Raw genomic sequence first — 12,987 nt, forward strand, 5'->3', positions numbered from 1 at the left:
CACAATCATATGATAAAGGTGATAAGCACATTAAAAAAATGTATAGGGATCACTGCTGAGTGGACCGAAAATGCTGTAGGTCTTTACCATTGGGTCTTTTAATTTCATTCTGGATCCTTAATCTTTTCATTACCTACACTTGTAGTTTTAACAGGCTAGCTTCATGATGTAGTTTGTGAGCCTATGTGAGTTACATAGAACTTGTACATAAAACCTAACCATATTATTTCAGTCATTTCAAATCACAAATTTTACCAGTATTTCTATTTTTAGCATAAAGCTATTGTTAGATGCGTTTTACTTCTTCAAAGAAATTCCTTATGATCTCAGAAAAGAATCACATATAGAGAAGCAATACATGTTGAAAGTGGGAAAGTGGGTCATTTATTTTTTAGGAAAGGAGCCTGAGACCACCACATACAGAAGCCAGTGGACAGCGAGAGCAGTCTCCAGGAGATCAGAGGTGACTTCCTCTGTGTGTTGCTTTGAAATAAATTTCCACAAATGCTTCATAAATATCCATTAATTATAGTTAAGTTCATAACCGAGGAAAACTGTTCTCCAAGTGAGCCCTGATGAATGGGGAGCATCTGGGACACTGGCTTCCTAAGATCTTTTCCAGCCCTGCCTGATGAGATGAGATGGTCCAGGCAGACTCATGGGATGTGTTGAATTTACCGCTACCTATGAGGTACCAGAAGTGGTGACATGGACTCTGCATCACTCTGCTTTCACAGGCAACAGAACTTGATAGGGCAGACACTGACCAAGTCTTTGTTGATGAATGAATGCTGAACAACAAACTGCTTGAGCTGGTTGTGCCTGGATTCCTGAAGGGTCATTGATTTTGTTAAAGTTGTCACTTGACAACCATACGCGTGTGTGCTCGCACGTGCGCGCACACACACTCACAGTTCATATTCTCTCTTTCAAATGTGACTTCTCAGGGGAGGGTGGACTGCGATGAAAGGGATGTTTTGAAGGGAATGTTTTTCTGGGTTTCGCCATAGTTTAATATACCAGCCTTCCTCTAAGAGTCTCCGTATACCTAATAGTTGGATCTTTTAATGATGATGATTAAAGTGTCTTAAAATTTCAAAGAATTGTAATTTTCGGGTCTATTCCACTTTTTCCATAAAGTCAAAACAAGTCAAGGAAATATTGTACGCTTAAGTAGGTCATTAACATCCATATACATTTGTTGCATAAAAGTAGGATATAGCTCTTAAATAACCATTTTGGAAGAAAGGAATCCAGATGAAAACTGAGTCAGTACAAGCCTTTGGATAATGAGCAGATCCGTGGGGTTTCAATTCAATGGTGAAGCTGCTAATAACTGTCACTAGTGAATCCTCTGTTACAAACATTTCATGATAACAAACTCAGTATTTTGGCAAGCAGGGAATAACCTATAAATCATGTAAATGATTTCGTTCTGTATTTTGAATGTTCTTGGAATAGGTCCTCTTACCATATTCTTTAATGTTGACAGCTGTTACCTCAAAGATTCTCTAGCTTATTGATAATGACTGGCCCCTTTGGGCAGTTAATCACGATGGTGAACACTTTATTCTTTACATTCGTTTGGAGAAGGAATGCTTCTTTCATTCAGAGAACAGAACCTGAAAACAAGAGGAAACTAATGAAACACTAGGAAAACAATCTGTTTTATGAGTCCCGACTTAATTCCCTTGGTGACAGAAACAACAGCTTGATTTTCATAAGCCTCTGTCAGCTTCAGCACTGGCTGTCAGGGCAGCTGGAATTGCTATTTACTAAGCAGCATCTTTAAACGTATTACACTGAATCTACGTAGTAAAGAAAAAAAAAGGCAATGAAATTTAAAAGAAGATTTTTTAATATTATCATTTTTAAAAGAACAGGAATCTAATATTCTGGCAGAAACACACCTACAGAGCTGAATCACTGTCTAGGCTCATCAAGACATTTTGATAGCCATGATTCTCCTTACCCATTAATGACACATGCCAAAAAAGGATAGAAGGGAAAAGTACACAGTATAGAAATATAAAATGTCAGCAGTCATTCCTTACTTCCCTTTCCCCTTTCCCCCAAAAAACTGTTATTTCATAAAGCCTCTGATTTCCAGTGTGTTATCTTATAATAATGCTCAGAGAGCCTTGCTACGTCAAGTGTTAGTTCCTTGAATATCAAAATATCCTATAGGTGGAATAATTCCTTTTTTTAATGATAATTTGAGCACATATTAATATGAAAGCATTCAAAAGAAGTATTGACTTTAAAATAACCACATTTGGGCCAACAAGGTACAGACTGTTGAAATAATATCAGCCTTAAAAGTTAATAACAAATAACAAGGGGTTCGAATGCCAAAATATTGCCTAACACATTCCATCAACATGTGTATGAACACAGCAGGAAACCCAAAACAAAAGCTAATTTATGGAAAACTATGTATTCCTAATGACAATTTAGACCAGTAGGGGTCCAAGTTACAAACTGCAATCTTTACATGAGATGCTTTCATTTTACATTGAAAACTTGGCTGCATTGTGGAAGCATGTATCAGATCAAATTATTGCCTTATATTTAAGAGTATCCTTCTTATTTTTTCTGTAAAATCTAATCATTGCACATGTGCGTCATGTATATTTATGTATTGATGAAATTGAAACATAAAGTGAAGAAATTTTGCTTTCAAAACCCAAGATACCCAAGGAATCGTTTGCATAAAATGATAGTTTGAGCCCATGCAATTTTACTTTATTTTAAAGTGAAAACAAAGGAGCAACTACATTGGTATTCTAATATATTGATATCTTATTGATGCCAGATGTTTTTTTTTCCTATGCTCAATGATTTAGCCTAAATATTTATATTTTAAAATATTATATTGACATATCATACAATATAGAGCTGGAAGAAACCTTTAAGATCGAGTGCAAGCTCTTCAGATTTTTATATAAATAAGATATCTAAGCCTCAGAGAGGCCCAGGGACTTGCCAAGTTTCCACAACCAGTTAGAGCCAGAATTGAGACTTGGACCCAGGTCTCTTATGATATAAGCTAAAGGCTCCACAAGATGCCACAGACAATCTATGTTGAAAACTGTGTTCTTAAATAAAAAAGATCAGATTCTGATTTTCTTTTCCTGCAACTTCTGGTAACATGTTCTTAATAATTCTTTCTCAGAAAGATAACTTTGCGGGTGAAAACGTACCATGGTGGTTGTGAGGTGAATTATAAGACAGGAAAGCTTTAGACCTTAGCTTGCCGAGACGAACTTGAAAGGTTTTGGAGGCTAACCCCAAGTGCACTGCAAACACTTTCAGGATATTTTTTAGCTTAGTTTTTCTTACCAGAATCTGGTTCTCATGTTATCTCTTATTTTTTCTCTTTGTGAGAATGTCTGCTTGATCTTGTAATATTAAATAGCATTTAGCCAATAATGGCAGGCATGCTAAGAGCAAGGTTTTAAGTTGCCAAAACCTCAGAGTGTACCCTTCAGGGTTCTGGTGGCATAAGCTGGGTTCAGGTTTCTGATGGCAAGGGTGCTTGCTTCTGTGTTCGCTTCACAACATCCCCTGTAATTTGCTCCAAGGTTCTGGCAGATTGCTGGACCATGTCACCAGCTGTCACCACCCCTTCTTCCCATTCGTATTTGGCAGTATCTGGGAGCACAGGCATGCCAGTAGAAATAATAGTAGCTGTGAGAACAACTTCAGTGGCATGGTCCCCAGAGACAAGATCAAACTCTGGCACCTTTTCTCTCAACAAGGAGCTAAAAATGGCACTGAATTTGCTCCTTGGTGATATATAATTCTCTTTAATTATACATTTTGGTTTCAAGTCTTCCACATGCTGGCTTTTAAGTATCAAACCAACATATATTGGTTAAAAACAATGGCATGCCCTTTTTTCTATGGCGAGGAGGTGAAATAGCTAGAATACCATGGATTCCTCTCATCTCCATCAGCCTTGAAAAATAAAAGGAATGGAAACTTCTCTCACTTAAATGGTCTTTGAGCCTGAAAGAAAATTTCTTCATAAAATTTCACTGGTAGATATTCACCATCATATTGTCTCAAAATTATTTCAGTTAGTGAGGTTTTTTAATTAACATTTATAGAAAGAAAACAAAAATAAGAGGTTACAGAACGAATGTTTTTGAATGACGTAAGAAATATTTTAAACATCTTGAAATTGGTTACAATCTAAGAATAACAGGAGAAAAAAAACTAAGAAGATGGGTGATAGTATAAAAGTATGCTCACGAATTTTGTAGATGACAAATGTCAGATACTACAGCTGATTTAAAAGGGTTCTGACTGGGAATCATCATGGAAATCCATGTTCTCCTGCCTTGAGAAAAGGGAGGAATTGCACTAGGTGCCTTCTAAGACTGCTTCTGACTGTCACCAATCTCAGATCCTCTGTTGTCACCCCTATTTCTCAGGAACCAGGCTACAGAGATCCAGCCCTCTAAGAGCAACTCTAAGCAAAATATTGAAAAAGCTGAGTTACATATTAATTACATATTTCCCCATAACTATCTTCTCCCATTTTTCCACAGCTAACAGCCTGTACTTCTATTCCCTTCCCCCACAAGCTCATCTTTTTCCCATCAAAGTACCTATGTTAACCCCCAGCTGCAACGATCCATTTCTGCTTCTCCTACAGCCCCCCATTCCTCACAGAAGGTAAAAAATTTATTCACATATAAGGTGGTATGTTTAAGGTACAATAATATAAAGTGTTATGGCAGTGTAGAATAGATATTAATTCCAGGGAGACTTCATAAAGAAGTGTCATTTGAACTAGGCATTAAGGTGTTGGTGAGATTTCGTGGGGCAGAGTTTGAGGGAGGCACCTTGGAAACCAGGGATTATGAGGAAAAAAGGCACGGAAGCAAGAGAATTAAGGGCATGATCTAAATGGTAGGCCAGCAAATCTGGCGAGCTCACGGGGTCTGTGATATCTTCACACTGTTGTGCAACAGATCTCCAGAACGTTTTTCATCTTGCAAAACTGAAACTCAATAAACAATAACTCCCCATTCCCCCCCATCTGCAGCCCCTAGTAACCGCCATTCTACTGTCTGCCCCTTTGAGTCTGACTATTTTAGATGGCCCATGTAAATGGAATCAAACAGCATTTGTCTTTTTGTGACTGGCTTATTTCATCTAACATAATGTCCTCAAGGATCATCCATGTTATGGCATGTGGCAAGATTTCCTTCCTTTTTAGGACTGAATAATATTTCGCTGTATATTTATATATATACACGACATTTTCTTTATCCATCTCTCCATCATTGGACATGTGGGTCACTTCTACCTCTTGACTGTTGTGCATAGTGCTGCTGTGAACATGGATGGGCAAATATCCCTTTGACACTCCTACTTTCAGCTCATTTCGAGAAATGGGATTCTGGATCATATGGTACTTCTGGTTTTAATTTTTTGCGGAACTACTAAACTGTTTTCCATAGTAGTTGCACCATTTTACAATCTCACCAGCAGTGCACAGGGCTTCTAATTTCTTCACGTCCTCACCCAGCCAAGTTATAATGTTTTTAAACTACCAGTCCACCTGGGAGGGCCATGGGCTGATAGTCATTAACCCAATATGTGAACTTGTTTACTCCTATTGCTTTCCTCCTGACACCTGAGATTTATACTGATGGCAGCCTTTCCTCACTCTTCCTTTTCTCCTACCTGATGGAGTCACCGCCGTCTTTCTGCAGTGGGTCTCTGCTCTGTGTGTGTGTGTATTCTGGTTCTCAGGGGTGAGGGAGGGGCTGTAACAGGCTGGCATACTTGCCTCCCCTGCAGCCTCGTAGGAAGGAATGCCTGGGCGCCTTATAGAGAAAAGCACCTACAGGGAGGGTTTAGGGAAGGTAAAAACATACATTCTTCAGCTAAGCTATGTATCAGATGGCCTACTTTCAATAAAATATTTAATTTAAGTATAATATGTAGTTAGAAAAGTGTACAGAACATAAGTGAACACACCAGTGGAACTGCCTCCCAGACAGAGAAGTAGAATATTACCAGCTCTCCAGAAGCCGCCATGGGCTCTCCAGTCATCACCTCCCCCCTTCTCCCTAGAGAGAGTCACTCTGGGGGCTTTTACCTACTTTTGAAGTTCATACACATGGACTTAGTCAGTATTCATTGTTTTTGTGAATGTGTTCTCTTGCTCGATATTGTATTTGTGAGATTTTTCCATATCATTGCATCTGGGATCGGTTCATTCATTTACATTGCTGTGTGGAATTCCATTGTATGATTATTACTCTAATTTGTTTATCCATCTTACTGCCAGAAGACATCTGAGTTGCTTCCAGTTTGGGGCTATTACAAATATTTCTGTGAACATTCTTGTTCATGCTTTTGGTGCCATGTGTATACATATTTCTTTTTTTTTTTAACTTGGAATGTGAATACAGTTTATTAAAATTATTGATATTGCTGGATTCAAATTTCTCATCATACTCTTTGATTTCCATTTGTCCTATTTGCTCTTTTTTTTAATTTTTATTTTATTGGAGTGTAGTTGTGCTACAGTGTTGTGTTAGTTTCTGCTATACAGCAAAGTGAATCAGCCATATGTATACATATATCCCCTCTTGCTTGGATTTCCTTCCCACTTAGGTCACCACAGAGCAGTGAGTAGAGTTCCCTGTGCTCTACAGTAGGTTCTCGTTAGTTATCTATTTTATACATAGTAGTGTGTATATGTCAATCCCAATCTCCCAGTTCATCCCACCCACCCCCTTCCCCCCTTGGTGTGCATACGTTTGTTCTCTACGTCTGTGTCTCTATTTCTGCTTTGCAAATAAGTTCATCTCTACTATTTTTCTAGATTCCACATATATGCAGTAATATACAATATTTGTTTTTCTCTTTCTGACTTACTTCACTCTGTATGACAGTCTCTAGGTCCGTCCATGTCTCTACAAATGACTCAATTTCGTTCTTTTTTATGGCTGAGTAATATTCCATTGTATATATGTACCACATCTTTATCCATTCATCTGTCAGTGGGCACTTCGGTTGCTTCCATGTCTTGGCTATTGTAAATAGAGCTGCAGTGAACATTGTGGTACATGACTCTTTTTGAATTATGGTTTTCTCAGGGTATATGCCCAGTAGTGGGATTGCAGGGTCATATGGTAGTTCTATTTTTAGTTTTTTAAGGAACTTCCATACTGTTCTCCATAGTGGCTGTATCAATTTACATTCCCACCAACAGTGCAAGAGGGTTCCCTTTTCTCCACACCCTCTCCAGCATTTATTGTTTGTAGGTTTTTTGATGATGGCCATTCTGACCAGTGTGAGGTGATACCTCATTGTAGTTTTGTATACATATCTCTATTGGATATACAGGCAGACTTTTTTTTTTTTTTTTTTTCGGTACGCAGGCCTCTCACTGTTGTGGCCTCTCCCGTTGCGGAGCACAGGCTCCGGACGCGCAGGCTCAGCGGCCATGGCTCACGGGCCCAGCCGCTCCGTGGCATGTGGGATCCTCCCAGACTGGGGTACGAACCCGTGTCCCCTGCATCGGCAGGCGGACTCTCAACCACTGCGCCACCAGGGAAGCCCCAGGCAGACTTTTGTAGACACGCTGGGGAGTTTACCACCATTCATAAGATTTTTTAATATGGAGAAAATGTATTCCAATTCCCAGCAAGCAACTTACAAATGATCTTGCAAAAATACAACCATTTATAGTTGGTAAACATCTTGTATTTAGAAGCCAATTTTTTCACGTGGACAACTTTTGATCATGTTTGCTACTGTCAAAAGAGAGATAAATTAACAATTTGTGTTAAATTTTTAAAAATTTATTTGATGTGAATGCTCAGTTTTGATTCAGGTGAGTAGGAAAGCAGCACAGTGCATAAAAAGGATCCTGAAATCGGGTCAGGAGACCTGGCATCCTGAGTCCTCTTTATGCACTAACTTTTTAAAAGACACTGAGTGCGTCACAGATCCCCTCTCTGCCTGTGTTTTGTCCTCATACAACAAGGATGATGATCCTGTCACATGCTGCATTATTAGAAGATGATAGATATCAAGGTATTTGAAAATGTGAAAAACACATGGAACTGCTTAAATCTACATGAGTACTAATTTCTGTAACTTTAAAATACACACCTATACAGCCTACTTTAAGACTCTTGGAGTTAACCAGAATAGCCTGTTATTAATTGAATCATCCTCATCATATTACTGTACAAGTTTTCTTTTAAGACAATATGCATGTGGAACAGTATTTGTTTAGAAGGATGGTGACTGGAATACACATGTGTTACTGATTAGTATCTTTCCCGCCCTCAACTCCAAATACTGTCTCTCTCTGCCTTTGGTTCCCTAGATGTGGTAGAGAAGCATATCTCTAGCCTTTGACCCCCACAGAAGTTACATTCGACCCCCTCCTGTGTGGATTTTCACACTCCACTGCCCTCTGGTGGGATAGAGAGGTATCGTGCTATGTATTCCCTTTATTACCAGAAGGTCTGGGTTTAAGGTCATGGTCCACTGCTTACTTGCTTGGAACCCTAAACTCTCAAAAAGTCTCAGTTTTTGCAGATTTAAAATGAAAAAAATAAAGTAACTATTCAACGGAGTCTTTATGAAGCTTAAATGAGATACCGAGTGAAACAGAGGCACAACACTTGACACGTAGGTTGTGTTCAATGGATGTTTATTTTTTTTAAATATTGCATCCCAGTGATCTAACACAAAGGACGCTGTCTGTGGCTGAGAGAATGCCTGGTGTGGCTGCCAGCCTGAACGCCCAGAGGGGTCCAGGGCTCAGCAGAGCACAGAGCTCCCCGCCTCTTCCCACACCCTCCATCAGGTCCTGTGCAAACCAAGGATCCATGGTACCGTCATGAAGAGTGGCAGCAATGCCTTCTCATGGGTTCACATCTGCTTTCCAGCCTGGGCATTAAAGAATTGGGATCATCCTTCTTTATTTACAGATCTATTTTACTTCTCTACTTCTCCCTTTATTTGTCTGCCAAGAGAGCTCATGTGGTTCTATGATACCAGTGTTCAGGAATTTCTGTAGCACTGACTTTGAGTTTGCTGCCTCCTCTCTCTCTCTCTCTCTCTCTCTCTCTGTCCCTGTCTCTCTCTCTCTGTCTCTCATTAACTTTGGAGTCAATCTCACCCTGTATTTACATGAAAATCTTAAGTTACACATAACAAGTGTCAAGAGCTTCACTCAGCACCAAACACCAACATTTTCAAAGTACATTTCAAAACAGTGTTTAACAAGATATAATATTATTTGGTATGGTTCTCATTATACGACATCCTAAGTAGAACCAAAATCCCATTTTATTGAGATTTTCTGTAATAAAAAGTACATAATAAAGCTGTTGCCCATGTGACAAAAAGTAAAACAGCTCGCCAGACACAAACATAACATTACTTTTTAACATTTGATGCCTGTGCCTGACCCCGTGGGCTGTCTCTCCTCTTCACAGTCTATTAAAACCAATAATATGAGCAAATCTATCATTCAGGAAGACTTTATGTGCCACATAAAAGCTCACAATGATGATACGTTATTTTGTGTAGAAGCTTTGACCCTTTTGGAATATTTATCATTGCTATGCCAGAGTATGCCCATCAAAACTTCTACTGTATGTGGACCTAGCACCCAGTATTTTACTCAAAAATTGCTGAATTATCTGAAACCTTGAAAACTGTGAAGCGATAAATTTTTAGAAAGCTTCTGACATTTTGCCACTCAAACACTACATAATTTAATGCAAAATGACATAAGTTATACCTCTTTACAAGCTGACAATTTGTATATTGGAGAATTCTATAACCTATATCTTAATCCTTGAAAAAATTAGTCTTTAAAGGGAATTGCTGGAAAACTGTAATTTAAGCAGGGAGTTATGAGTATATACGTTTGCTACAAATGTACAGGGTGGATATAGCTATGCTCCTATCTATGTTTAGTATGTTTCTTACTATAGGATGATTTTATATCAAGTATTGTTAACAGAAGAATGTGACACTGGTAATAGAATATCACCAAGCTGTTGACTCTTTTAAAAAAGTCAATCAATTATATATTAGTGCTAGTGGACTTTCACAAAACTACTTTTCATAGAGCATAACACTGACTAGTCATTAATTCATTATTAATAATATAACATTCCATTTTTAGGCATTTATGTATTTGTTTTGTATTTAGATATTTTATATTTATTAACTTTTCCTTAAATTACTATACTTTTATCCACAACAGTATTGTGTGACATTTTAAAACCTTAGAAAATACAGTCTGTTTCTTTGACAGATACTTATCGAGATCTACTCGGTAGCAGATACTGTATAAGGCAAATGAGATACACAGACAATATTGGGAGAGATGCTTCACCCTGTCAGGGAGTGCTATCCCAAGAAGTTGATACCGACCATCTGAGGGAAGAGAGGTATTTTGCAGTGGGTGGAGAACATTGCAGACAGAGGGGACTATTTATTGAGAGGTTCTATGGTCTAGTCAGGTGACTGCAAATGGTTCAGTAACCTGGAGTAGAGAACAAATAAATAAAAGACCTATATACTGCAGACTGTCCTGCTAGGTGCCTTAATGTATACTGTCCAGAAAGTTTACATCAATTAAATAAGATAGGTTTATCCAGCCTCGTTTTGTAAGTAAACCTAATGTTTAACAATAGTACATCATTTGGGACCTCCCTTGTGGTGCAGTGGTTAAGAATCCGCCTGTCGATGCCGGGGACACGGTTGGAGCCCTGGTCCAGGAAGATCCCACATGCCACGGAACAACTAAGCCCGTGCGCCACAACTACTGAGCCCATGTGCTGCAACTACTGAAGCCCGCGCACCTAGAGCCTGTGCTCCGCAACAAGAGAAGCCACTGCAATGAGAAGCCCGCACACCACAATGAAGAGTAGCCTCTGCTCGCCACAACTAGAGAAAGCCCGCGCGCAGCAACAAAGACCCAGCGCAGCCAAGGGGAAAAAAAAAGTGCTCAAAGAAGACAAAAGCCAATCCAGAATTCTACACTAGTGAAAACATCTGTGAAGAATGAAAGTGAAATAAAGATATTTTCAGATAAAAGAAAAAACTAAAAAAAAAAAAAAAAAAAAATTTAAAAAAAAATTACATCGTTTGTCCAAGATTAAATCCTAGATTGAAGTTGAACCCAAATCTAACTACATCTAAAGCCTCTCCTCTTTACACTGTACTAATTTAGTTTTGTTACTATATATTGGATATTTAATAAGGGCTTTTTACAGTGATTGTTATCATACTGTCTCTAACAATACTTTTTAAACACTTCCGTCTTTCTCCACCTCTCTGGTAAATTTCAACATGTATAATGAATATATACTGTCAAATACTGTTGAAAAATTCTCCTTCATGACATAGTAGTATGACAGTCACTGGGTTTCCCCATGGATACTTAGCCTTCTTTAGGGATTAATTTCTAAACTATATGCTACAGAGCACAAATGAATGTTAAGTGTTAATGGTTAACATGACAGTGATTATTCTAAATATTTTAAATAATATATAAAATGATAAATTATATTACATTAGTCTTTATAATTATATGGTCTAGTTACCTATTTTCTAAGTATTTTACATCAAGAAAATTAGTAAACACATTTACAAAATTTGTATCAGTTTATGAGACTATCACACCCACCTCAGAAGCTCTACATGAAATCACCTGATACACATGCATGTTGCTTGATCTGTGCTCTTGCTGAATTGTAAGTCATAAATTCGAAGATTATTTATCTTAAATTTAGAACATTCAAATATTATTATATTTTGTGCATCTGAATCCATTCTGAGCATTTCATGCACCAAATTCGTTTGTGAAACGAGTTGTTACCTTAATCCAAGAGAATAGCATCATGTCTCTTGAGGACTATAGATATTGCAACGAAGTGTTGTACATGTGCAAGTGGCCTGGGGTCAGGTAAGTTTGGCAAGTACTGCTAGAGCGCATACTACCGCTTACTTAAATGATGGTGCAGAGTAGAACTGGAGCAAAGCAGAACAAATAATGATTCACTCCTAAGGATTTCCCGGTACCAATTAACTGAGTGATATCAAATCTTTATTAAAGTGCTGCCATGTTGCACTGAGGAACTGTTTGTTTTCTAATTTTTATTATGCAATCATCTTTGGTATTTCAGAACATGGAAATTTTAACTTTACATGTGACTCTTGTTATAAACATATATACCATTTGATATTGTAGCTAGAAGCAGCAGACCTTTAAACAACTTGTATTTTTTTACCCCCAGCAATGCATCTCTTTGGCCTCAACTGGCAGTTACAGCAGACTGAAAATGACACATTTGAGAATGGAAAAGTGAATTCTGATACCGTGCCAACGAACACTGTATCGTTACCTTCTGGTGACAATGGTAAGAGAAAGAATTATGTGTCCTGTGTTTTTCTTTTAACATCTCTTTTCACATTTCATCTCTTATAACATTTTTAATAAAATAAATTTATTTTTACCCATGTAACATTCAGCTTTATATGGGAGAAGGAAAAGGTTTCAGAATTACAGATATTATCTTTTAATGAGTGACTTTTATTCATTTACTTGAAGGATTGGAAATTCACATTTTTATTATAGGAATAATACAGTGTTCTGCCTTCTGAGTCGATGGCTAGGCTTTTCTGCCTTTCATTCCTGTGAGTATGCATTTTGTTTTATTTTTAGTCTGTAAATAGATTATAATTCAGTGTATCATCTCATATTACCTTGGGTATATTGAGCTTTCTTTGTTCAGCTAGTATGTGGAGTTGGAATACTATCTTCATTTTGTTTTAAAAGCTTTTACATACAAAACACATGAAAGGATTCTCATTTATTGGCCTTTCCTCTGCTTGCCCTTTCTTTAAACCTTCAAAAGTTTATACTTTGAACTAACAGACTTTCAGATCAATTGGCTCTGAGTTTAAAAATGGAATTTAAGC

The 12,987-nt window shown here is 37.8% G+C and overlaps 1 protein-coding gene across 7 annotated transcripts in view; it reads left to right on the forward strand.

Annotated features, from left to right (window-relative positions):
• Window positions 1–12,987, forward strand: part of TENM3 (teneurin transmembrane protein 3) — a 330,131-nt gene that overhangs the window by 178,553 nt on the left and 138,591 nt on the right. For all 7 annotated transcript variants that reach the window (XM_082608816.1, XM_082608817.1, XM_082608818.1 and 4 more), the window contains one exon: window positions 12,303–12,425. In XM_082608816.1, coding sequence (XP_082464942.1) covers window positions 12,303–12,425 — 123 coding nt within the window. The remainder of the gene's footprint in view (window positions 1–12,302; window positions 12,426–12,987) is intronic.

Source organism: Mesoplodon mirus (assembly GCF_964341445.2).
Source record: "Mesoplodon mirus genome assembly, chromosome: 20".
NCBI lineage: Eukaryota > Metazoa > Chordata > Mammalia > Artiodactyla > Ziphiidae > Mesoplodon > Mesoplodon mirus.